General features: G+C 46.7%; 1 protein-coding gene and 1 long non-coding RNA gene across 2 annotated transcripts; one reads left to right on the top strand and one right to left on the bottom strand.

Annotated features, from left to right (window-relative positions):
- Window positions 1–521: 521 nt before the first annotated feature.
- On the bottom strand, window positions 522–6405 carry LOC311513646. The gene is made up of 3 exons (XR_014709760.1): window positions 6283–6405; window positions 2648–4302; window positions 522–991 (listed from the first exon to the last, which is right to left on the bottom strand). It is a non-coding gene; the product is annotated as an uncharacterized lncRNA (long non-coding RNA).
- LRRC3C (leucine rich repeat containing 3C) lies at window positions 5786–18713 on the top strand. Its single transcript, XM_084615610.1, has 4 exons — window positions 5786–5976; window positions 6368–6411; window positions 7451–7566; window positions 14840–18713. The coding sequence occupies exon 4, from the start codon at window positions 14921–14923 to the stop codon at window positions 15701–15703; it is 783 nt and encodes a 260-aa protein (XP_084471736.1). The 5' UTR covers window positions 5786–5976; window positions 6368–6411; window positions 7451–7566; window positions 14840–14920; the 3' UTR covers window positions 15704–18713.
- Window positions 18714–27324: the final 8611 nt, after the last annotated feature.

Below are 27324 nucleotides of genomic sequence, written 5' to 3'. Positions count from 1 at the left end.
AGATCTGGGAATAGAACCCGAGTCCTGGATTCCCCATCTGCCTCCCTAGCTCTCAGCACTAGACCTTCTCAGAGCTGGGAATAGAACCCAGGAGTCCTGACCCCCGATCCCCCGACTCCCAGCAACTGGGTGACCCTCCCTCCCTGCTGCAATGAATGCAGAAGGGGCCTCCAGGACAACTAGAGTAACCGTCGGGGAGAGTGTTACAACATCTGAGAGCAAGTAGGAAAAAGCACCGTGGTGGACTGGGAGCCAGTGTGCAGCCGCAGGTGACGATTCACCTGCCTTTGAGTCAGAGTCTCCTCTGAGGAGCCTGCAGTGGAATAAACAGAGCACACCAGGCCGCCCGTTGCTACGTAGGAGAGCCGCCAGAATCACAGGAACAATGACGGCCTGGAGTCACCACAATGCCACTAATGGGACCGGTAACACCCACCAGACACTGGGAGGCTAATGAGGATAATTAGCCCCATCATTAGATTTGGCTTCCGGTGCTAAATAAAACACCCAGGACTAGGCTGTCAGCATCATTACTGCTTTAATTCTGAGCCCAGAGCAGGCTGCACGCAGGCTTCTTCCGCAGCCGTGCATTTCCTCTGCTGCTTAGGGGTGGGTCTGTTCCCAGGCAGGCTGCTGGGCTCCGTCTGTCTCACCCTGCCTTGTCCTGTCTGCGCGGCAGATCCGCGCCCCCAGGGAAAGAGGAGCCACAAGTGGATGTCACGCTGCAGGTGGGGGTGGCATTGCCAGTGACTTCTCCTCTCTGATGCACCTGGTTCCTGCCAGTGCCCAGGAGCCCAGAGTTTGCCCTCTCCTCTGTGCGATGGCCCCACATCCTTCTTTGGTGCCAATGGGACAGCTGATGTAACAAGTCAGTGCCCACTAGCAACTGCATGGTTCTCACTGTGCCACATCAAGTGACTTCTTAGACCTTCGCGGTAATAGCAAGGCTAGAACTCAGCTCTTCTTGCTCCAAAAGCACAATCCCCTAAAACTAAAGGAAAATCTCTGTTAGCCGTATAGGGCCCATGACACACAGGGGAGAGATTCTGATTCCATCCAGTGAAGGGCAGTGGAGGGACTAATGTTCAGAGGTGCTCAGTGCAATGCAGTTCCCACTGGGTGTATTTAAAATAAAAATGCACTGTCTCTCTTTAGAGTAACAGCCGTGTTAGTCTGTATTCGCAAAAAGAAGAGGAGTACTTGTGGCACCTTAGCGACTAACCAATTTATTTGACCATAAGTTTCCAATGAAGTGAGCTGTAGCTCACGAAAGCTTATGCTCAAATAAGTTGGTTAGTCTCTAAGGTGCCACGACTACTCCTTTTCTTTTTGTCTCTCTAGTTCTCTAGGCAGTCATGTTGCATCATCAGATGGTCCTGGCCACAGGAATTTTTTTTTTTTTTTAGATGAGTCGGGGAGAATGGAAATGCACGTTTAAAATGTTTTTGCTCCCTGCAATGAAAGGCAAATGAAATATTTAAGATCGTCCTTAAACCAAGCCAAGCTCACACAGCTCATCAAATGCTCCTCCCTTGCTCCCAGGAATGGGAAAGGATCTGGACAAGATTAGCAGTGACCGAAGGGAAGTCACTTCAGTGCCTTTCACTCTGAAGTTAAGGGACATCAACTAGCAAAGCAGCCCACAGTGGCTGCAAATTCTGGGTGCTTGTAGTATCCCACATGGCCCTTAATTCCTTCTAATGAGAAGAGAGTTTTCTCCTAAGTCAAAAGGAATGAGAAAAAAATCTGTATATCTGAACTCTAGCAATAACCATAACGTCAGCCCAAAGGTTTGGGGGTAAGTTCCCAGAATCCTTTTTTCACCAGCTAGTAAAAATAATAAAATAATAATAAAAAATAACTCCAAGCAAATAGGTGGGATTTCATAATGATATTGATCAATAATGATCACGCTCAGTACTCAGTTGCAGGATGCAGGGATCTGGGGTGGTACCAGGGATATAACCGGTCACACTGGCACCTAGTCCTAGATGTGCAGACTTTTTTTTTTAAGTCCCACTGGACTCTTGGGAGCTATACGACGTGTTCAGTGCCAGAGATCCATACTGGAGACTACTGATCTACCAGTCTTCCTCCACACCCAGGTCTCCCAGACACCTGGGCCATGTGGCCAAGCAAGTCCAAACTCAGCAGCTTGTGTCAGAGGCTGTCAGCACACCAGGGACTTGAGAACAAAACAAAGGAAGGACCTTCCACATGGAAGATAAAAAACAAACATACAGGCACAGCAGAGGCCCTCGTTAGTGCAAGAGCTTCCCCAAGGGCTGACCCTGCTCACCTGGGTGTGTTTGCCAAACAAGGAATGACACTGAAGGACTAAAAGCAACATGCAGATGGACACAGGCGCAGTCTGCAAGGAGATGCTGGGCATGCATGGAGCAGCAGCTGGCTGCGTCATGGGGTTGTTATTCAGTCAAAGGTTAAGGATCTGCTGCAGCAATGTGGCTATGCGTCACCTGGCAATGGTGCAGAGCTGCCTGTGGGATCACAAAGGAACTGGCAGGTGGGCCTCTCCCTAGATGGAACGATTTCCTTTCTATAGGTCTAACTATTGACCTACCCGCCCACCCCCATGCACATCCCTCTATCCCTCATGCACTCATCACTGTGATATCTGGGCACTTACACAAGTATTTGAAGCAAAATTCAGTCTGAACAATTGCCTTCTCCACTTTCCCTTTGGTTGTGGCATTATTACATCAGCTGGGTCTGCGAACGTGCCTGGCATTTTGTAGTTCTTGTTGTTATCCTTTAGTCCCATGGCTCAGCTCCAGGGAATTATACACTGGACCTTTGCTCCCAACATAGTTATTACAAGAAGACTTTGGCAGAGAAGGAAATGTCTTGTCTGTCTTTCTGAAGGCGGGACAATCTGGGTTTGTTCTGTCTGCTAGCGGAATGGATTTCCATGGCAAGGTGGCCTCTTGATGTGTCCACCCTGCTCCCAGAGCACTGCCCTCAGCTGATGAGATTTGAAGACAGGCTGAGAGTCAATGAAACCAGAGGCAGAGGAGGTCAATGGAGAAGATGTTGCACCAACCAGGGGCCAGGCTGAAGGAAGGCATAGTGTGTGCTAGCTGAGTGTGGCTTATTCATTATGGTAGACTTCTTGCTTATTGTATTAATTGTCCTGGGGTCCAATGCCAGGCAAGCCCTCACAGCACTTGTGAAGGTTATGGTTGTTATGCCCATGGTTTACACCCAGAGAGAAGCTAGCTTAAAAACATAAAAGACTCTTGCTGAAAGGTTGCAACGTAACACCACTTCATTGCTTAGAATTCAGAACAATAACACAAAAGGGACCCAAAACAGAAAGAGACAAAGCAGGCTACTCTTGAAAGCAGAGCGGTACAGCTCACCCCACTGTTCTGTAGACTGGCTATTTGATGACTGACTAATCTTAGTCTTCCTCCAAGCAGGACCAAGAAAACCCTCTGAAATTTGAAGTGACAGCTTACAATTTTAACACAGTTTTAAACACACTTCAATGGTACTGTTATCCCTTTGAGCAGAATGAGGTTTTGCAGGGTTGCTTCCGTTAGGATGAGAAATTGGTAGTATAAGCCTGGTCTCCTCTTGGTGTAATTTACTTATAAAAAACGTACACAAAGTCCTGTTTCCCTGAACACAATAGAAACAAACAGCAGCAGGCGGTTTCCTAGCTCAGACATCCCCAAGTCTGCCCCTCCAGCAATCTCTGTGCCCAAGAAGCTCTGTCTTTCTGCTTCCTCTCAAGGGCACGCTCAGAACTCCTTGTCCATGACTTTCTGCCTCCAGTACGTGCCGATTGCATCCAATATGCTAGTGGCTGTGTTTGCAACTTTGGAAACCCTGCAGTTCACACGGCTTAGCTCTGACCTAGTCTTTGGGCAGTCGGCTCCGTTGTTTGCCACTCTCTTTGCTACATAAAGGGGCTTGATTGCGCCTTCTGTTGATCCTGAAAGGGAGTGCTCGACCACCCACTGGCTTTAATGCGATCTGGTTGGTTTTGGATCCAAGACTCCGCTGACAGCAGCTATTTGCACCTTCCAGCCTCGCACCAACTCCAACGCTTGGCAGAGGGAGGACAGTCTTGTGGTTAAAGCACAGCACAGGCACTCAGGAAACCTGCGTTCATTTCTGGGCTCTGCCCTAGATTTCTTGTGTGACCCTGGTCAAGCCACTTATGGGCTGATTTTCAGAAGTTCTCAGCATTCACCAATGCCCTTGAAGTCTGTGGGAGATGCAAGTACTCAGCACCTTTGAGAATGAGGCCAGTAGTTCTGAGCCCGAGTTCCCCATCTGTACAATGGCGAAAAACAACATTTCTTTTCTCCCACCCTTTGTCAGACTTCTGTGGACAGAGCACTAGGCTGGGACTCAGGTTACCTGGGACTCAGGAGACTCCCAGCCCTCCACTGGCCTGCTGGGTGACCTTGAATAAGTCATTTCCCTGCCCTGTGCCTCACTTTCCCCATCTCTAAAATGGTGATAATGACAACGACCTCCTTTGCAAAGTGCTTGGAGATCTATGGATGAAAAGTGCTGCATAGGAGCTAGGTACAGTATTATCATTATTATGTAGGGCAGGGACTGTCTCTCACTGTGTGTCTCTGCACACCCAGCCTACAGGCCCTCTAGGTGCTACCATAACCCCACCAATAAATAATAAATAGTGGTGAGATGAGGGAATGAGGTGGAAAACCAAGAGAGAAAAGTTTCACGAGATGGAATGGAGTGAGTCCTCAAAGGGCCCCTAAAACAAGGAAGGAATGTTGAACTGAAACCCCTGAAAATAAAATCCTGGCTACCTGGCTTTAAGGAAATAAAATACCTACATTATTTTAGTTATTTATGTTGCAGGAGTGGCCAGGAGCCCCAGTCACAGACCAGTACCCTATTGTGCTAGGTGCTGTACAAACACAGATGAAAAAGACAGTTCCCTGCTGCCCCCAAAGAGTTTACAATGTAAAGATACATTATATGAATCTAAAGCTCTACACGGTAGCTATGTCAGTCAAGGGTGTTAAAGAGGTGTGAGCCTTCCCGGCGTGTGCTCCAAATGTAGACGCAGTTATACCAGCAATCCTGTGCTTTTCCCAATATAGGTTTCAGAGTAACAGCCGCGTTAGTCTGTATTCGCAAAAAGAACAGGGGGACTTGTGGCACCTTAGAGACTAACCAATTTATTTGAGCATAAGCTTTCGTGAGCTACAGCTCACTGCATCCGATGAAGTGAGCTGTAGCTCAGGAAAGCTCATGCTCAAATAAATTGGTTAGTCTCTAAGGTGCCACAAGTCCTCCTTTTCTTTTTCCCAATATAGCTTGTTTCATTCAGTGGTGGTGAAATAAACTACCAGTAAAAGCATCCACACTAGGAGCACCTTACTGATATGGTATACCTAAATACAGATTATCGGTTGGGAAACTTTCCTTTCTTTATTCTAAGAGCAGCTATATCAACACCAATCTGAAGCCAATTAAATCCACCATCCATCTTGGTCTTTCCTGACTTCCCCACTTTAGAAAGGGTTGAAAGCAGATCTCCATAGCTGAATGAGAAAATAAGGAAGCATACAAAGCCTATTCTCTGTACCTTACAACAACTCCCCTGATCTTCAGGGTTACTCTGGATTGCTCTTATAACAGATCTTTTTTTTTTTTTTTAAAGAAATGTTTAACCCACCTAACCCTCTGCTATCTCTGCCTCCAGCCCTCTTTCAAATCATTCGAGGAGAGGTAGCTAAAATCTCCGCCTAATCCATTTGCCAGTATACAGGGGCCAGATACCTGGGTAGATCTCTGAGAAAAGAGGTGTTGAGTTGATTCTGCTAAAATGAATCCTGCAGCTACTGCCTGAGTGCTTTGCTTCTCCCAAAACGAATGGGCTTTTCCCTCCCTGGCTGCATGGAGACTCTCTCGCTCGGTCGCTCCAGGCGGAGTTTTCAATCCCCTGAGGACGGATATCATTCTCTGGTGAGGAAAAATCCACCGCTTTCTCTCTCTCTCACACACACACACAGAGTCTCAGACAGATACGCACACACCCCCAGCATCTGGGCACCCGCTTGCTTCCCTCTAGCATCTGTAGCTTTGCCTGCAATTTCTTTATAGAACAGTGCTGAGCCGGAAGGCTATTTTTTATTACGTCTCTCTTTTTTTTTTTTTTTGCACATCTGGCTGCACCTTACAGCCCCCCCCCCACCCCCCCATGCGCTGGAATAGAGACCTATTTCCAAAGATCAGGATCCCCCAGCCCGCTTCCAGTTCAGAGAGGGGTACCGTAAAAACAGGAGCTGCTGTGATGCCTGCTTTTGAAGAAATCGTAGCTGGTTTCTCTCTCTTTCTGTCTCTTTCCCCTCTCCAGTTCCAGGACTTTGAGTAGACGCAGAAAGACGCAACTGACTAAAGGTGAGTCAATTTCACTTACGCGGTTAATGCAATAAGGTAGGAGATGAGGCTTAGGGGGTGCCTCAGACATGCTCAAGCCAAGGAGGAAAGAAAGAATGAGACAACGTTAGATTGGGTCAGGGGAAAAGCCAGATTCTGCTCTGAGTTGCAGGGGTGTAAATCCGGAGTGACTTCACTAACTTCCTATTTACACTGATCAGAATCCGGCCCTGTGATCAGTCATCTGGCAGAACCCCCTAAAGATCTTATTTCACGTGTTGGTATAAAAGGTAAAGCCAAAGAATTAGGTAGGAACCTGCTTGCCTGCTTTGACCTTCTCAGAAGGGTTTGAATATGAGAGGGGGACGGGACGGGGGAGGGGGAGACAGGGAGAAGCATGTTTCAAATCAAAAGCGAAAGGTAAAAAAAAAAGAGAAGCGGGGGGGGGGGGGAGTCTGCTGATTGACGCAAACAAATAGCTGGACTCGGGGGAAGGGAGAAGTTGCGAGTGTGAAGTTTATATCAGCTGCTCCCCGAGTCTCAGTATTCAGAAATGAGATGAAATCTTAGATTACCCAAGAGAGGGGAGCTGAGTGTTGTATGCCCATCCAGACCCGAGGAGGTGCAATTTTAAACATAGCCCAGGTTAACCTGCTGGCGGATTTGCTTTCTCCTCACTGCAGGCAGGGAGGGTTTTTGCTCTGCTGCCCTAACTTTCATTGAGGTGGGGGGAATCCCGTCCATACATTGTCAGGGTTTCTTTCCCCCAGAGCTTCAAGACTCCTCTGTCGTAGGCGCGGAGCAGATCTGACGCCCTCTTCTGGTGACGGGGAAATGGCAAGGTCTTTCCTGAGGAGCTGGCTGGGGAATAGTCAGGGAAGATGAGAGAGTAATTTTCCCCTTGTAATTTCGTTGAAAGGTTGAAAAACCCAGCAAAATCCCCAGCTCACAGAGCTGCGGTGATTTATTCCGGCCCCCCTACCTATGCTAGACCCTCTGAGTACAGAAACACAAGCCCTGCCCGAGAGAATTTGCAGTCTTTTTGTCTCCCTGTCTCCAGAGTAAACGGCCTTGTCAGGGCGCTGTCCCCCGTCAGCTGCATCGTCCATCGAGGCTGCCCACTCCCCCAGTCCTGCTCCATGCGCCGCCGTTGTGTTTTCAGTCTGACTTTAGATGGTAAGTCCCTGGAGGAGCCTCGACTTTCTGCTCCGTGCACATCTAAGGGGGTAATAAATGCGGCTGATCAGATGGTAGGAGTGGGACAGTTTCTTTCTCTCTCCTGTTAGTGGGATTGTCTGCGGGCAAAGATCAGTTTGCTTGAAAGGCAGGAGATGGTGGGGACACACACACACACACACACAACTTCCCTGGTCCATCTCAGGAAATTCAAGAGCAAACTGCCTGATAAAATACATACAGGAGTATTGTTCCCCTTATCCTGCAGCAGCGTTTCTGATCTGCAAGGTGATTTCCACTGAGTATCACTGGGTGGCTGTAGAAAAGCAATCTTCTTCCTGGAAGGCAGTGGAATATTAAGGAAGCAGATATTGCAGTTATATTTGTTTTAAATTAGATAATTCTTTCTTTCTTTCTTTCTTTCTTTCTTTCTTTCTTTCTTTCTTTCTTTCTTTCTTTCTTTCTTTCTTTCTTTCTCAGACAGAGCAGGGTTAATGCAACAGGGATGCATGTCTATTACACTACCCCTTTCTGCCTGTTTTCACTGCTCCCAAAGGGTCTGGGGGGTTTTGGCTTCATTTGAACACACTGGGCAGATTGGGGATTTCAGGAATAATTCACAGGTGCACCTCACTGCTGCAGGGCTTGCTGCTGGAAGTGCAGCGATATGCTTTGCAACTCACTGGAATATATTTCTTGCTTGGTCTTCCTGCTCTGTCTGGCTGAAGGTATCTGTGCTTTGTCTGGCCCCAGCTAAAATACCCCACTGGGTGGCATCTCCGTCTTCTCCCGAAGAAGGCTGGATGTGTCCCCTTCTGAGCCTGTCAATGGTCCTCTGACCACTCGAATGATGCTGAATGCTCCTGTCCCATGCAAACCTAGGAATGAGGGCCAAAGTTAGAGAGGAAGGATGGTGCAGTGGTTCAGATGTTAGCCTAGGACTTTGAAAATCTGCATGCAAGTCCTTGCTCTGCCACAGACTTTCTGTGTGACCTTGGGCAGGTCACTTAGCTTCTATTGGCCTCCATTCTCCCTCTGCAGAATGCAGATAATAGCCCTGCCCTACCTCACAGGGATGTGATGAGACTAAATACATGAAAGATTGTGAGGTGCTGAGACACCATGGTAATGAGGGCCAGAGAAGGCTCTCAGATGCTGTTCCTAGGTTGTTTGGCCAGTCCCAGAGAAGAGGGAGTGGCAGTCATATCATCAGAGAGAATTAAATAGCAACTGGCTAAGTAAGAACTAATATGTCAAGAGATGAGTTTTCAATACACATATTTAAAAACACCTGATTCTGCTTCGTGGCCTCCATCACTGCAAATGGTGTGGGTGCCTTTCTTCAGGGGAGCTGCCATTTTACAGAGGTTTCCCAGCAGGAGCCCCATAAAGCTGCATTGGGAGAACCAAACCCCTCCAAATGGCATGTCCGTGGGGGATGATAATCAACATGCAGGTTTCAGATTCACATTTAAATGTACAGTAACTCCTCACTTAAAGTCGCCCCGGTTAACATTGTTTCATTAGTTTGCTGATCTATTACAGAACATACTCATTTAAAGTTGCACAGTGTTCCGTTATAAGGTTGTTTGGCTTGCCATGCTCTGCTCACCGGGCACTCCTGCCGGAGAGTGGGGTCGGGCTGCGGGGGCTTGCCCCGTTCCACCCACCCAGTGTTCCAGGTGGCGAGCGGGCACGCCCCCCACCCCGCTCCCTGGCTGGGATGCCAGGTGGGCGGAGACGGACAAGCCCCCACACCCCGACCCCACTCCATGGCAAGAGTGCCGGGCGGGCGGAGCCGGGAAAGCCCCGTGCCCTGACCCTGCTACACCCCTGCCTCAACCAAGCTTCACAATCATCATTTATGTGTACAGTATTGTTTGTTTAAAGTTATTTAAAACTTACACTGTATATGTATATAATGTCTTTTGTCTGGCAAAAAAAATTTCCCTTGAACCTAACCCCCCATTTACATGAATTCTTATAGGGAAATTGGATTCGCTTAACAGTGTTTCACTTAAAGTAACATTTTTCAGGAACATAACTACAATGTTATGCGAGGAGTTACTGTATAAGCTGAGAACTGGCGTGGGGTGTGGATGGAAGATACCTAAGTGTTGCCAGTTGATTATTAATCACCATCTCTGCAATCAGGAGGCATTGTACATCCACATAGTGCTGTTTCCTTTAAGGTTGCAGGAATGAAAACTGCGATGAAGTTTTCATTGATCATTGCTTAAAAAAAATCATGCAAGCAAAAAACAATGAAGTAGCATAAAGGTGCATGCAAGTGCTGAATGTCTGCCGCCTACTTTGAGATCCCTTGGGATAAGCTACTCTATAATATCTAGACATTTACATTTCATAGGAGTTTAGAGCTGAGTTGACAGCCCTGGAGACTAGTCATCCAAAGAACAGGAGAAGTCCAGGCAGAGAGTCTGCAAACTTCCACACATGGCCCCATTACTGAGCTGGTGAACTCATCATGTCTATATAATACTTAATCCTGCCTCATTGCAGGGGGCTGGATTAGATAACCTAGTGAGGTCCCTTCCAGTGCTACATTTCTATGATTCTCTGATGGAAGGACCAGCAACACTGACAATTCTGATGATGGGGTTTGCTGTATAGACAACTCTCCAGGCAGAAATTGAGTCGAGAACCCCAACTGGAACAATTCACCAAAGACTGTGGTGGATTCTCCATCACTGGCAATTTTTAAATCAAGACTGGAAGTTTTGCTAAAAGATCTGCTCTCATTCTAACAGGAATTATTCTGGGGGAGTTTTCCGACCTGTGTTATACAGGAGATCAGATTAGATGATCACAGTGCTCCTGTCTGGCCTTAGAATCTCTGAATCTCTACAGTGAAGGGAGTTGTTTGCACAGCCCATTAGTTCCTTGGCGTCCCTCCTGAGGCTGCCAATAAGGGGCCAGTTGCGGTGCTGGTTTTCGTAATGGGGATCCTCTTCCCAACGGGAACTGAGCTTGGAACACCAAGCTGCTTTTGCACGAATCTCTGAGCAGGCAGCAGGGGTTAAGAATCCTCAGTCACTACCAAGCTGGGCTGGATTTGAACCAGTGAACTTCTCTATAGCCCAATCCTGGTTCACCGAGCCATCCAGTACCCTGATAACAGCATGATAACCATAAACTGCTTGGATAGATTCTGTATCTTTTGGGGGAGCCACGCTGCAATTAGCCCTCAATGCGGAAGCAAGTGGGGAGAGGGAGCAGAGCTTCCTGCAAAGTGTGCAGGGGAGTGAGGGCACTTCATTGGTTCATGGCAGGGCTAATCATGAAGAATAAAGGGTGGGAAGGAATGACGTGAGAGTACAGGGCTGGCATCTGGTCTGCAACCTTTCAGGGATCAGAGATACCGTATGTCCCTCACCCCTCCACAAGCCCCTGTCTCCTCTGGAAGTTCCAGATGGATTCTGGTTAATCTGCCAGAATTCTTCCAAGAGTTCTTTAGTAACATGTCTCTTCCTCAGCCCCAGCCCAATACAGCAGGTGGCTTAGAAGCACACCTTGGGTCCTTATCGCACAGGGTAATTTCTCAGCCTTAACACTGCCACTGTCCGCACAAATTCCTTGCTGAATACATCCCTGTCTGTAGCATTTTGTTCCAGCTTGGAAGTCTGGTTTCCATTTGTCTACATGTTTTTGCAGACCGGGTTTCCTCTTGCCATTCTGCTGCTGTAGTTTTTAGCAAAGCCTCTGTAAAAGGCAGCCAGCTATGGGAGCAGCAGGGCACAGATCTTGCGGGGCCTGTATCTGGAAGAGATCAACTCACCAGGCAGCCCACATCAGCTTTTCAAAGCATGCCTGGGAATTGGCATTGGCATTGGCATTAACTGGGAATTGGTCCTGCTTTGAGCAGGGGGTTGGACTAGATGACCTTCTGGGGTCCCTTCCAACCCTGATATTCTATGATTCTATGCCACACCCCCTGCCCCATTTGAACAGTTCCTGGGGCACCCCACCCAATTCAGTGACTATGTGGGCACCCTTTCGTGTATGTTCCTTTAATCATGGGAAGAACCAGGCAAGTTGCTGTCAGGCTAAAAATATGAGGGCTCTTTCTGTGCAGAGTAGAGGCTGGTGTTGACAGGCTGGTAACACACCCGCAGATTTCACAGAGCGACCCTTATCTGCCTTATCCACCCTGGGAACATATTGCAAGCTCTGCTCAAGCAAGTTTCCTTTTTCTGTTTTTGTTTCTCCCTTGCTGACGTTCTTCCCTTCTGGAATAAAGAGCTGGATGGAGAATGCGATTACAGCCCTTCGTGGGGCCACCCAAACTTGGTGACACAGCGGGATGTATTGGCCAAAAGCCAGCCTTCCCAGTGTGTGAACCAGCTGGGTTGGGGTCAATGGCAATCTGGAAGCTAACTTTTGCTAGGACCAGGATCAAAAGCAATGCACCCACCAAAATATTTGCTTATGCTTGCATCTTCCTGGAGAGATGAATGGAAATTGCTTGTTTGAGTTTGTTGGCATTAAAAACCTTGGAAAGGTCAGCTGCAAGCTTCCACAGCAGGGTGATAGCAGCCCTGTAGATGAATCTTTGTATCCCCAAATCAATCTGTAAGAGACCACATAATTAAAGAGCAACAGACAAATCCTGGACAAGTCTGGGGGCCAATTTTGCCTCAAGTATTTCTGCATTCTGGTCCCCTTGTTGTCTCTATTAAGAGGATGTTTGCCTGAACACAGGATTTTGCCCCTGCTGCTGCTGCTTATTCTCCACCAGGAGTCCCAGGGTGAAATCCTGACCCCACTGAAGCCAATGGCAAAAATCACATTGATTTCAGTGCGGTCAGGGTTTTACTCCTGTCTTTGGCTCAGGCTTAATCCTGTAAATTCTTTGAAGCACAGGCAGCTTGCAAAGAGGAGATGTGCATCCACTGGGCTGTGCAAATGTACTCAGCAGGGGGTTAATCCTACCTTGGTGAGGTTTTGCCATTGATTTCAATGGGAAGCATCATCAGCCCCTGTGTGCGTATGCATTCAGTCACCATTGTAGCCTGACCCAAAGTTTGGTATATATCATTGTAATTTGAGGATTAACAGATTCTTGTCCCAAGATCAGGCCCAGTAAGATTATTGTAAAATTATCATCTAGTTTGGGAACCCCGATGTGCACAGGTGCAGCACTCACACTATAGGAACTCTCTTTATATATAAATATACGATTTATTAGTACTTTAGCAAAGTTTTACACACACACAAACGCAACAAAGCAGATAGAGATAATGCAGAAAGTATATTTGGACGGCCACACTTACACCCTGGAATGTTAACCATTATCTTTCTCGTCACCGTCAGCATCCTCATCTTCCCCGGTGGCCATCCTTCTGGCCCCTCCCAAGGTCTACATCTCTCCAGCCTATCTGCGGCCCCTGGGATGTTACTTTTATAGTAGGTTATGCTGACGCTGCCAAGTCCAATGCATATTCAATAGAGGTCCTTATTTGTATTTCCTCCCCTTAAAGTGTCCGTTTTTTATAGGTTAGTACAGGGGTCTCAAACACGCAGCCCGTGGAGTTATTGCTGCGGCCCACCAAGCTCCCTGTGCCCCCCCACGAGTTATTTCTTGCAGCCGCCAAGCTCCCCTCCCCCGCCATCCCCCTTCCCCCCCCCCCAGCACACTGTGTCCCTGCTCCTCTGCCTACCTCGAGGCGCTTCCCTCTGCCAAACAGCTGTTTGGTGGTGCTTAGCGCTTTCCGGGGGGGGGGGAGGAGCAGGGAGCCGCACGCTCAGGGGAGGAGGCGGAGAAGAGGTGGGGCAGGAGCAGGGATTTGGGGAAGGGGTTGGAATAGGGGGAAGGAGAGGGCGGAGTTGGAGTGGGGACTTTGGGGAAAGGGTTGGAATGGGGGCGGGGAAGGGGTGGAGTGGGGGCAGGGCCAGGGGCAGTGGGCCCTCGGGCCAATGTACTAGTCCTCATGTGGCCCTCATGGTGATTTGAGTTTGAGATCCCTGGGTTAGTATAGGTATGATGTTACCCTGTTAGCATACACGTCAACTGGCTGTCATGGCACCTTTGCCGTTGGAGGTTCTGTCTGGAACCTTCCGGATGCTGGCGTCAGCGATGTTCTATGTGTGGCTGATGTCAGTATTCTGGACAAAGTTTCCCCTCTGGCATGCCACTTTCAGTTCTCTATAAAACTTATGAGTTACTTAAGTTTATCTATACCAAAGGTTACAGGCCCCAAGCCTCACACTATCTACTAAAGCCAAATCTTACGGGATAAAAAGCCTGTAGGTTCCTTGCCTTACTACTAAATATAATAAAGCAGAATAACAAAGCAATGAATATAATACAGGTAAGCTGGCCCACGGGGCTACGCCATACAGTACAGTGGAAAGCACTATGCATGTAGGTTCACTAGACTCAGAAGAGGGTGTGCCGGGGGAGCAGACAATGCCTGGGGCAACGGTGTTGAGCCTTTATCCGTATTATGGAAATGAGAAATGCAATAGCCATTTTTTGGCCAAAAAACTGGTGATCTTCCTAGGGCCAGGAAGGAGTACAGCTCAGGAGCACTGGCCTTTCAGGGAGGTAAACAGCCCTAACCTGCCTCTCTCTGCTCCCAGGCATCACCGTCGTTTCCACAGCAACCTGCTGGGATGTCCCAGTTCTGACCTGGTTCAGTGGATAGGGCATGGGACTAGGAGGGCCAGAAGACCTTGGCTTCTAGAGCCAGCTTTTGGTCTTTTGGGGACCAGGACTATTTTTCTGTTGTATGTTTGCACAATGCCTAGCGCAACGGGGTCTGGGCCCCTGACTGGGGCTGCTCAGCACCACGGTAATACACATAAATAATAATAAATATGATCTTGGGCAAGTCGCGTCACTTCTCTGTGCTTCTGTGAGATGGGGATGGGGATACCTGGCTTCCTTTCGTGATGCTCTTGGAGATCTCCAGACAGACGTTTCTGGGTGCGGCTGTTATTCAGGTAAAGTGCTTGGAAATGCTGACCACAGATCAAGGTTTGAGAGCCATTACCCTACCATACATGCACATGCTACTTTTCCAGGGACTCGAGTTTTGGGCCTGGACACATCTGATGTGTCAAGGACAGATCTCCATGTTGGAAGCCATAATTCATCTGTCGTGTAACAGGAAGGGGTGCTTAGTTACTACAGTGGTGGGTGCTATTATGAGACACCAGCTAGAGAGAATAAAGGCCTGGGATCACATAAAAGCCACGTTATTTCTCCCTGTCTAGCATGTTTTATATTTTCCCCTTGCTATCTCTTACTCAGATACGATGAATCCAGTGGACCGCTTGAGAGAGAGAGACAGCTGATAAGCAAGTGGCCACGTGATTATGCAGACACCCCACCATGCCTCTAGTAGACTGGTACCTCCGCCACTCGGTTACCATGTGGCTGCTGCTCCAGAGCTTTGTCCTGATGACCTTTTGTTTCCATCCGGCCACTACCTTTCCTAAAGGCTGCTACCATGCAGAAGAGGACGGTTATAAAACCTTCCGGTGCAGCAAAGCTCAGCTCACAGAGGTCCCTAAGGACATACCCAATGACACTAACAAGCTCTACCTGGATTTCAACCAGATTGCCTTCCTCCCCGTTGACACCTTTCGGAACCTGCCAGTCCTGCTGGAGCTCGATCTGTCTCACAATGCCATTGTCAGGATAGAAAGTGGGGCTTTCCGGGGCTTGTCGGAGCACTTGCATTCCCTGGATTTGTCCTCAAACAAGCTGGTGTCGGTCAATAAGGATGTCTTTAGCAATCTGAAGGCCAAGGTCAATCTCTCCAGCAACCCTTGGCTGTGCGACTGCAGGCTCCAGGAGCTGATCAGGACAGTGGACCTGGTTGCTGGGTCCTCTGGGAGCATCGTCTGTGACTCCTCTACTAAGGAGGAGCATATTGGCAAGCCCTTCCTGCAAGTGGTCACAGACATGGACTTCTGCAGTGTTTACAAAAAGACCACGGACATAGCCATGCTGGTCACCATGTTCGGCTGGTTCGCCATGGTGATCTCCTACCTGGTCTACTATGTCCGGCAGAACCAAGAAGACGCCCGTCGGCACCTTGAGTACCTGAAGTCCTTGCCCAGCAAGCAGAGGAAGTCAGAAGAGTCCTCCACCATCAGCACCGTGGTGTGACTGAAAAACCGCTCCCTCCTGCCGCAACCCCAGCAAACGTAGGACCCCTGGGGGAGTTCATGGAAAGACCCCTGCTGAGTTTCATGGGTATTCAATCAGCTCCATAGACACACAATGGCCAAAGAGGCTGTTAGTTAACAACAACAACAACAACATTAGTTTTGTCCTTTGGAAAATAAACAGATGGTTTCAGGAGACCCAGCCCCGCGTGTTCAGAACAAAACAGGAGCAGGGAAGGCTTGGCCTCTATCCACAATTCTGCAGAACAAGAGCCAACAGGGCTGTGATCCACAGCAATTAGTGAGGGCTCAGTGAAACCACGGGGGATTTGGGCATCTGTTTATTGTGTTGAATAACAGAGGGAAAAGAAAAGAAACCCAGTGTGTCTCCTCAAGCATACAGTAATTACGCAAATGATTCCCCTTTCAGACGTTAAACTTAATTTTAAAAGAATTTTATATACTTTACAGGACTCCATTAAGGTGTTAAAAAAATCAGTGGTTCAGACACTCTCTGTCTACTTCCTTCACTCTCAGGAAGGGATGTTTCCAGCAACCTGGCGATGCCCCAAGAAGACACTGCAGAGTCTCAGAGAACAGTGTTGTACCCTTACTATATAGTCCTCCTGGCTTTTGCGGAATATTGGGAATACTGGGTATCACGTCAAACTAAAGAGATTAAAGCAAATCCCAACTGCTGGAGGGTGGTATGAGCTAACCCCTCATAGGATCTTGAGTTAAAAGTTCTACCCAAAATATCTGCCCCTTCTTCCATCAAAGGGCCAGTAAGGTCAGTGAGAGCTGAAGATGCTCTGCACCTCATAAATTTGGTCCCTAACAAAGATATGAGGCAGAAAGGGATTTTATCATTAGAGATGGATGAGTCTGTTAGGATAAAATAAAATCCATCTCCGTGCCCCTAAAATATCCCCCTCTTTTAGAAACAAATCTGAAATGAGCTTTTTGAGGTTCTGAAATGTTTACTTCACTTCTGCTCGCCGGGACTAGAAAAGTCGAAATGCGAGCCATCCTCAGAGTTTTTCCAGCCACAACAACACATGCTGGGATTCTGCTGAGAGAGCCCTTCCCCTGAGATTGTCCATAGACCTGGAGGGTCCCCCCGGGGTCTCAGTCATAGGTAGGATATAAGATATACACATAGCAGGTCCAGCCGCTAGATGGAGGACTCTGTGAATTGGGAAAGTCGTGCTCCAGTGTGTCTCTCCAGCACTGGAACATGCAAAGGAAGGGACACACCTTCTGGCATGAGAGAATCTTCTCATTTGCAGTAAGGGTTCCAAACCAGAGGTGTGACTAGCATTCAATGGCTGAGCCTCAATCTTACTTCCCTGCCTCAACCACATGAACCGATTTATAATGTATTTGGGGGTAGGGCTCTCTGTAGCTTAAACATTTACAAGTCAGCCTGCTTCGGCCCAAACCACTCAGCTGGCTCAATATGTAGGACCCTTTGGGTCTCCTACTTTCCCAGTGGATACTGGTCATGGCCAGAAGGCATTGCCTTGAAGTGGGGAGTTTCCTCACCATCTTGTATCTAACTGCCTCCAGAAGAGAGGACTTTGGTCATCATGTTTACTTTAGGACTCACAAGTTTGTCGACCTATCACTGTGACATGTTGGGAGAAAAAAGGATGTGATGGGTTAGAGTGAAGCCACAGCTAAGTTTCTTTCTTCTTCTTCTCTTTCTGTCTCTCTCTCTCCTCTGTTGGCAAGTGGCCTCATCCTTCACCCTCACCAAAAACCCCAACATCTCCTCTCTATGTTTCCAGTATTGGGGCATAGAATCCCCCCAGCCCCATGTTCAGAAACAATATTTGAATATCCAATAATTAGAGAGGGGCCTGAACCACTAAATTTTGGAACTTGATTGAACTATCTCCAAGGTTTGGGGGTGTTTGGATCAGAGGTTTTGGGATGACCTTTGATGGAGGACAGCTGCAAAGTCTGAATCAAGATTCATCTGATGTTTAAAGAAATAAAAGCAACCGGAATCAGAATCTTAAAATTTAACAGTTGGATCTACCTCTGGCCCAGGACGAAAAGGCTGCAAAGCTGTTTTGTTTTGTTGCATCCAGTCTAAACGGACTAAAGGTAAATTGCCTGAATCTGTCAAGGTCATCAAAGCTCTTTGAACTCAATCTTTCCTTTGATTTGAGTGGGTTTTGGATCAGGCCCCAAGTCTCTCTCCTTGCTTGTGTAGTTCTGACAGCAACCAACCATTATATTATATTACTATTAGAGATGATCCTACTGCAGAAAAACATGGATTCAAATCCTAGTGATGAACTGACCTCTCACAACATTTTGGGGGTGTTTAGATGTTAGGTCTAGGTTCAGGCCCCTCCCTGACAAGCATGAGACCAAATTATCCAGAATAATCAAAAACAACATTTGAGTAGCGGGGGAGGGGAAGTTGGTGAAATCTCCAAATGATCTGGAAGAGATTTAGAGGTGGGAAGCAGCGAAAGTTCACTTGGTGCTCATGAGAAAATCTGATGTCCCATGCACAAATGCCCTCAGAGCTGCTCAGATATATTCAGAAGTGCCTACTTTCCAAACATCTGCAGGGTTCCTGCATCATGCACAAACACCTTTTGACTCCGTCTGATGCCACTTTTGTGCATTGAAAGTGAAGATCGTTTAACAAGTTTTCCCTTTACAAATCTATCTGATGTGCTGGAAAATGGAAGGCTGAAAGCAGCTAATTCAATGACCTGGGTTGTCCAGATGTCCACATTAAAACCAAACGTGAATTAATGAACTGCATATTTCCCCCCCAGCCATCAACCCCCTGTACCCCTGACATCTATGCTCTGTAACAAAAGCCCAGTAGAATTGTGATCTTCTGGGTTGCCAGGTTTAAAACATGGTGGTCAGGGCACGCTCACTGTGTGGGATTATGTCTTGATAACATCTGACCAAACGATGTGCTTAAATAGTCAGTTCATGTTCTTACTTTATATGAGAATAAAGTTGACTTTTACTTTGGAGTTTGTGTCCCTCCTCTGAACGGTAGGAAATGTTGTTCTCATGGCAATTATTTCACCTCCCCGGCTCGGCCAGGATTAAAGCAAGACATTTCAATGCTTTTGGTGCAGTGTAGACATAATGCTGGGATCATCCCTAAAGGAGAAGACTTTCCGACCCCCCCCCCAAATCTGTCATGGATGGGGAGGAAAGTTGTGGGCTGGAGCTATCCCTAAAATAGCCCTCGGTAGCTGCCTAAGTGGCTTGACCTTTATTTAGCAGAGAAAGAAATAAGAAGAACCCATGGCTGGAAGCAGAAGCCAAACACATTGAAATTAGAAATAAGACAAATTTGGAACAAACTCTCAAGGGAAATGGTGGATTCTCCATCTCTTGAAAGGCCTTCAGATCAAGACCCGATGCCTTTCTGGAAGATGTTTAGCCAAACATAAGTTATTGGGCTCAATACTGGGTGAAATTCTGTAGCCTGTGTTATACAGGTTGTCAGACTAAGTGATCTAATGGTACCTTCTGGTCTTAAACTCTATGAATCTGTGTATCTTACCTCCAATCCTGGTCTCAGCACTTTATTCCTATCAGGATAAAAGCAAAAGGTTCTTATGTTTTAACATCAGTGTCACAGTTTTGGTGACCAGAGGTCATCCCACTACCAACCCTTGAGAGCAAGACATGGTGATGGTGCCATTTACAATTATGATTTCCAGGAAAGAAAAGGCAAGATTTGTTAAATTTGCTTTTGGTGCTATTTCTGTTTTAAAGGAAACAATGAAAATCTGCCTCAGGATGGAAGGAGATTTGGAAGTATGATCTGATCTACTATGGCAACTCCTACATTCCTTTGAGCTTCTCTTCCCAGGGCCACTATCTAACCCCATCCACTTCCTAAGAGGCATTAAAATCCAGTACAGGATTTGCATGTGGCTGGTGAAAAATCCCAGTAAGCAAGCCGTGCAATCACGTCAGACTCTTAAAGGGAATTTTCTCAGTCAGTTCATCTATTTGACATAAATAGTGGAGGAAGTTGGACTGGATTTCTTTATGTCCTCATGGAATCCACTCTGGTTAGAGCCTCTGGGAAGACAAAATCCTGTTGCCCACCTGGAATGTACTTGGTACTGCCCCTATATAGAAAGCTGGGGCAGGAATCTCTAAGCATCCCTTGAAGTTGTTTACTGCCCATGTCTGTAATAACAAATGAGTCACTAATTTTTCGGTGCTCTGGTGACCTGGTGATGGAGATAAGTGGAAACCTTTTCAATTACCTGGTGGTGTGGAAGCCACAGCTGACTTTGTGACCTTAGAATTCACAGCTGATTGGCTTCTTTTTGAAGCTGCTGCTTCAGAGGCATTGTTGACAAAAGAAGGAAAAAAGATGAACAAGTCTACTAAAAGGCCCCGTAGAGATCACAATGATTAACACACCCACAGGATTTCAGGGAGGCTGAACGACAGTCCTTGCTTTTGCCAAATTTTTTTATACACCACTGCATCTTTTGCGACACCATCAGGACCCATGGGCAACTTGCCACGAAGTCAAGAGCAACTCCGTTTACTTGTATATTGACATCATTTTAAGTACCACATATAAAATATATAAAATTATATTTGTTTGCACTTCTATCTTCCTTGGGAGGGCTGAAAAAGAGCTCTGTGGATCACTGTAAAGAATACCTTTCCCTCTAGAGTGACATTTGCCATGTTTCCCTACCATTTAGCTGTTGTTTAGACAAGTCATAACTTCCTAACTTTTAAAATCTTTCCTCACTCAACTTTCCTGATCATTTCTGGGGCTCTTCTCTGAACTCCTTCCATTTTTTTGGGTCAACATTCTATTTGGCACTGAAGTGCCCTAACTGAATACAAAATTGCAGGAACTTTCCCATTTAAAAGCGATCCTCTGAATTAATGCTGGTGTAGGGGATCTTGTTTTGGGTGTGTGGGATAAACATTAAGGATAAACAGACAGGCCAGTCAGCCTCACTTCAGTCCCCGGAAAAATCATGGAGCAGGTCCTCAAAGAATCAATCCTGAAGCACTTACATGAGAGGAAAGTGATCAGGAACAGTCAGCATGGATTCACCAAGGGAAGGTCATGCCTGACTAATCTAATCGCCTTCTATGATGAGATTACTGGTTCTGTGGATGAAGGGAAAGCAGTGGATGTATTGTATCTTGACTTTAGCAAAGCTTTTGACACGGTCTCCCACAGTATTCTTGTCAGCAAGTTAAAGAAGTATGGGCTGGATGAATGCACTATAAGGTGGGTAGAAAGTTGGCTAGATTGTCGGGCTCAACGGGTAGTGATCAATGGCTCCATGTCTAGTTGGCAGCTGGTGTCAAGTGGAGTGCCCCAGGGGTTGGTCCTGGGGCCGGTTTTGTTCAATATCTTTATAAATGATCTGGAGGATGGTGTGGATTGCACTCTCAGCAAATTTGCGGATGATACTAAACTGGGAGGAGTGGTAGATACACTGGAGGGCAGGGATAGGATACAGAGGGACCTAGACAAATTGGAGGATTGGGCCAAAAGAAATCTGATGAGGTTCAATAAGGATAAGTGCAGGGTCCTGCACTTAGGACGGAAGAACCCAATGCACAGCTACAGACTAGGGACGGAATGGCTAGGCAGCAGTTCTGCAGAAAAGGACCTAGGGGTGACAGTGGACGAGAAGCTGGATATGAGTCAGCAGTGTGCCCTTGTTGCCAAGAAGGCCAATGGCATTTTGGGATGTATAAGTAGGGACATAGTGAGCAGATCGAGGGACGTGATCATCCCCCTCTATTCGACATTGGTGAGGCCTCATCTGGAGTACTGTGTCCAGTTTTGGGCCCCACACTACAAGAAGGATGTGGATAAATTGGAAAGAGTCCAGCGAAGGGCAACAAAAATGATTAGGGGTCTGGAACACATGCCTTATGAGGAGAGGCTGAGGGAACTGGGATTGTTTAGTCTGCAGAAGAAAAGAATGAGGGGGGATTTGATAGCTGCTTTCAACTACCTGAGAGGTGGTTCCAGAGAGGATGGTTCTAGACTATTTTCAGTGGTGGAAGAGGACAGGACAAGGAGTAATGGTCTCAAGTTGCAGTGGGGGAGGTTTAGGTTGGATATTAGGAAAAACTTTTTCACTAGGAGGGTGGTGAAACACTGGAATGCGTTGCCTAGAGAGGTGGTGGAATCTCCTTCCTTAGAAGTTTTTAAGGTCAGGCTTGACAAAGCCGTGGCTGGGAAGATTTAATTGGGGATGGGTCCTGCTTTTGAGCAGGGGGTTGGACTAGATGACCTCCTGAGGTCCCTTCCAACCCTGATATTCTATGATTTAGAGGAAGCTCGGAAGAACCTGTTACTGTTTAGAGAGAGCTTAGTAGCATTTATACATGGCCAGTGGTTATTCCAGAGTGTATGCTGCTGTACGATTTGAGGCAGGAGCTTCCCCCCCACTCGTTATGTCCAGAGCCAAAGTCAATGGGAGTCTTTTCATCTGCTTCAATGAAATTTGAATCCAGCCCTGCATGCACAATTGACATGGTGTATTTTGGGTCTGAAGGACTGTACAGTGCAGAAAAGTGGACCATGGGTATGTCTACACAACAAAAATCAAAACAACCCAGAGTCTCAGAGCCCAGGTTTGATGGGGCAACACTCTGTCCCTATTCTCTGATACCCCAGAGACTGTTCAGACCCACTTTCTTTTAGAGTTCAGTTTGTATTTTATTCTAAACCCTTCTACTACCACCAGTATAGTGCAACATCACAGTTTTACATCCATGCATCTTTCACCCCCTTTACTAAGGCCCTGGCAGAAAAGAGCTCTCCCTAGAGACACTCTAGACTCAGCTAGCCCTGTCCTCCCCCCTAACCCTGCCTTCCTGGTTTTTATCAGGTTAGCCAGCTGAGGCCTAATTAGTTCATTACCTCCCCATCCTCTCCTTCTGATTACCTAATTATTCAATCAGCCCTCACTGAGGGAACTAATTGAGGCTACTCTGATTAGAGGGTGAACCCACCTGTCAGGTCTCAGCACTCTGCTACACCAGGGTAACTGACCTGGGCTCCCAGGGCTTCTGCTACAAGGCTAAGAAGAGCAGTGTAGACTTGCGGTGTGCTGGAGCCTGGGTTCTGAAAGCCTGTGACTGAGGTGGGTCTCAGAGCCCAGCTGCTGCCTGAGCGTGGGAATGGCTATGCTGCAATTTTTAACCTCAAAGAACAAACCTGAGTCAGTTGTTCCAGGTTTGGCAACTTGCTTCTGTGTTTTTTTTTTGTTTTTTTTTTGCAGTGTAGATTTACCATATATGGACAGCAGCATTCTCAGTTCCTGCCAGACCTTTGGAAGATAAAGGCCCAAATTCAGAAGATCTGTCCATGTTTTAATAAACCCTCCTTCCATTTATTTAATTTAAAAATAGCAGCTAGAACCCATCCCTGAAGGGATCTAAGGAAGTGCTAGGGGGGTATTGTTAGAGCAGCCACGTGTTCTATACAATATTCTTTTGATTAGCTGGCAAACGAAGACATTTTGCTACTTGTCCTTGAGAGCCAGGGTAAAAGAGAGGGGTGTTTAAATACTATTTTTTTTAAAGTGTTGAACAGCTGGGCAAGTACAGCAGCAGGAAGGAAATAAAAGAGGAAGTGGCCCAAAGAAAGCAGAATAGGCAAGTTCGTGTATCCAAATGTGAGTGTGTAGTCACATTCTGTGTGAGAGAGAGTCTCTGAGCGTATCTGCATAAGTACTGTCTGTCTGTGTCTCCTGAAGTGTGTGCATATGTACTGGTTTCTTGTGTGCGTATGTTGGTGTTGTGCGTTCATGTAAAAGCATGTCCATTGGCTTTTTGGGGGTGTCTGTATGAAATGTATACATTTGGTTCTCTGTTCGCATCCCAGAGTATATTGGTATGAGGGGCGCTGCTATCTGCATTGCTTCTGTTTGCATCTCCATGTCCATCTTGTGTAATGCAGGAGGTCAGATTAGTTGATCATGATGGTACCTTCTGGCTTTTGACTCTCTGTGTAGGTGTTGGGGTTGTACATACAGAACAAGGCTTCCCTATGAGCAGAGAGAGACTTCCTTTGTCTCTATAGCCAGACTGAGCAAAGGGCAGACAGCGATGGTGGTGATGTCAAATCCTCCCTTAGAAAACATTGCCTCTGTCTGTTTCCAATGCCTCCCACAAAGCTGATAACATAACTTTAACATCATAGGCAGGAAAAGCTGGTTAGTTTCCTATGGGGTAGTCCTCATGACATTTAGGGAATGCAAATACCTTATCATTCACGCTGGTGGAGCCCTGCTCCCTGGCCCCAAAACCCTACCTCCCCTACCTTTCTGGATCATTGTTTGCATTCTGTTTTCTGTTAAGAGGATGGAGCTTTTAGAAATAAAATCACCTAATCCCAGGTTGTCACCTAGTGCTGTGGTAATCCTACCTTAGCTTTGAATTAATGAACACACAGCAGTTTAGTTTCTGCAGACAGGAGACCATGCTCGGGATCAGAATAATTCAGGTCACTTAGAGGTTTGAAATTAGATAGGCAGCTCTTGCTGAAGCAGGGGGTGGGAGGGTGAGCCAGCCAGATCAGCAACATTTGTTTAATTTGTTCTAATTGTAATTGGCCTACAACAACTGGAGTGAATAAATCCTATACCGGGGAGGGGAGGCCATAGTTTAGGGGAATCTCCCATGTGTTAGCACCACAGGGTGGCTTGCTTGTTTGGTTATTTTTAGTAGTGCCCTAGCAACTATCACTGCAGTGATGTTGTTCACAGCAGAACTACTGGGCTACAGGAGGGGGGAACGGGGATCCCCATTTTCAAAGGGATTGAGGTGTGTCTTCTGAAGCTGGATGTAAGCGAGCGTTGGACCACAGAGGGGAGCCAGTCTCCGTGACGCTATTCTCCCTCTCTTTGCCTCTAAACATTTATACCATGCTCAGTGCAGTGGGATCTGAACTACCCCCAGACAGACTGTGTGTGTGTATATGTATGTGTGTGTGTGTGTGTGTGTATATATATATATATATATATATTTCCTGGCTTCTTTCTTCAATGACTTTGACTTTGCCTCTGAGCCATTCTCCTCTCAGACTGGTTCCCATAGGCACTGGTGGACCCCAGGGAGGCTGCTGTAAGGTTACAGTCATTCATATTCCCCTCTCAGAAAGTGAGCATGCCAGCTATCACCAGCGCTTCCTCTGTACCGTGCATAGCTTTAGCTGTGGCATCTGTTCAGAACTGTTAACTATAGGCCCAGGAAGCCATTTGTTTTCCCCCTTTGCAATTTGTGTACATAGAGGATTCATTTTGGTTTCAGCCGCATGTGCCCAATCCACTGCATGGCATGACTATTGCACCTGATCGGTACACGAAGGATGGAGAAGGAAAATGGGCCAGATCTTTAAAGGTATGTAGGTCCTAAAGATGCAGATAGGCACCTAATGGGACATTCAAAGCTCCTATGTGCCTAATTCACATTGTAATCAATGGGAGTTAGGCACTGACATGCTTCTGAAAATCCCACTAGGCACCAAATTTTAGATGCTTAAATATCTTTTAAAAATCTCCTAATTGAAACAGATTGGGCTGCAACTCTGCTACCCCCATCAAGGGCTGCAGAGAAGTCAGCAGGTGGTGGGAGAAATTGCACCATGCGAAAGAACTGTTCTTCCAAGCTCAGTTGCGTGACTGCTTCCTTTATTTAGACACTCGCCATCTGAGAACCCTCCCCGCTCTGTCAGAGCTCCGGAGAGGGAATTTTGCAGACGAATCTGCAGAACAGCACCATAACCAAAGACACTCACAGGTCCATTTGTTAATAAGTTAATTTTCCTTTAACTTTCCATCAATAAGTGTGGTTTTTTTGTTTGTTTTTTGGCCCAGTTTCACTTCATTGTTCTTGGCTGCAACCTCTCTCCCCCCCCCACCACTCTAAACAATTCCCTTCTCTCCTTATGGCCTACACCTTTCATATACTCACACATAGTTATAACATGTCCCTTTGGTAGCTCTTTGGCTGAGCAATCCATATTTTATCTTGTTTCTGTTTGATAAGCATTGATTTTTTTTATTTTTTATTTATTTTTTGCTGCAGAGCAGCAGTAAAACAAAGCAGGGGCGTAGTTCAGAGGCCCCTAAGAGGAAGAGATAAGTAGCTAATAAACTGTTGTCTTTACATTACAGGGAAACTTTCATCTTAAGGCCTTTTGCAAACATTAATTCTCATGATATGTGCTTTATAACACTCGTAATCTAAAGCTGAGACTTGTCCAAGAGGTCCATCAATTGCACAGACAGTAAAAGAACACAGGAGTCCTGGTGCACAGTTCCATGCTCTGGCCACTAGACCATATTGTTCTGTGTACCAAAGCATAAACAATCTGTCAAATTTGGTACCAAAGGATGCACAAGGCCAGCAGCTAGGCTAAAGAACACACAGTGTATGTCTGTGCTCCCTCCCTCCTTGGGATTTCATAATTTGGAGGTGTCTACACATAGGAGAAAAACGTCCTTCCTGACCCCTGCAGTGATCAGTCTGCACCCAGTGCAGGGTTGGAAAGACCTTTGGCTGCCAGTAATGGGCAAGCATCTTAAGCTAACACAAGGCATTCTACTAGAGCTAATAGTAGAAGAAGGTGGTGTTGTTGGTGGACAAATCCATAGTCATCGCTACTGGAGTTTGCAGGTGACCTTTCCCAGTCCCACAAAGGGTCAAACTCATGACTGCATATGGAACAACAGCTCCCATTCATGGGAAATTTAGCCTCCTGTATCACATGGCTTGCTCCAGACACAAACATGACATGACTTGTTTTGACGGCCACACTCCTACAGATGATACGCTCCCAGATGGATAGTGGTTGTGTCCTTTCTTATCTACACAAGTTAGCCTCTCTGGCACTTTCCTCTGACCTTTCAGGGATCAGCTGTGGAAGGAGGGGGATGTGTGTATGTGAAGGCACCCATCTGCCATCACTGGCCTGCCCCACTTGGTGCTTATGGAGATGGAGACTTAGAGAAGAAAGGTCTATGAGCCACCTTCTCCCTCTCTGGGTCTTCTGGCACCCATAGCAATGGATGGCACAGAATCTTGGACCAACAAGCTATTTGCTGGGTAATTAGCTTTGGAACAACAAGCTCATGGTCAGACACCGTGGACTCTGCAGAGGTGAATTCCCTGTTGGAATTTTCTAGCTAACAACCAGTTTAATTGGGTCTCAAGTGGGGAAGGAGAGGAACCTTTTTGACAGACCCCAGTCTCTTTCACTTAATGCAGGGGGTGCTGGTAACTTTCCCCTACTGAAGGTAACACTACTAACCAGTAGGGAATCCTATGAGCTGCACCTAATCTATTGTTCCAATGCTTAGAACCTTAGCTCATTGTCTCCTGTTGGAAAGCAAATAGACTTGTTTGATTTTACACTGTCTTCAATAAAAGGGACCCTGTTTTATTCACAGGGCCATCGGTTGTCTATATAAAAGAACAACCGTACTAGCTCATTGATGGAAAAATAAAAGAATCCAGATCCTATAAATAGGATTTATTACCTACGTTAGGGGTGTTAATAAAAAGATATTTGACTTAAGAACAGTCTCATCCATTTCTCCTTCCCAGTCTCCTGTC

The sequence above is a fragment of the Lepidochelys olivacea genome (genome assembly GCF_965140295.1).
Source record: "Lepidochelys olivacea isolate rLepOli2 genome assembly, chromosome: 27".
NCBI lineage: Eukaryota > Metazoa > Chordata > Testudines > Cheloniidae > Lepidochelys > Lepidochelys olivacea.
Note: the sequence above shows the minus strand (reverse complement) of the source record. Positions and strands in the feature narration are given on the sequence as shown.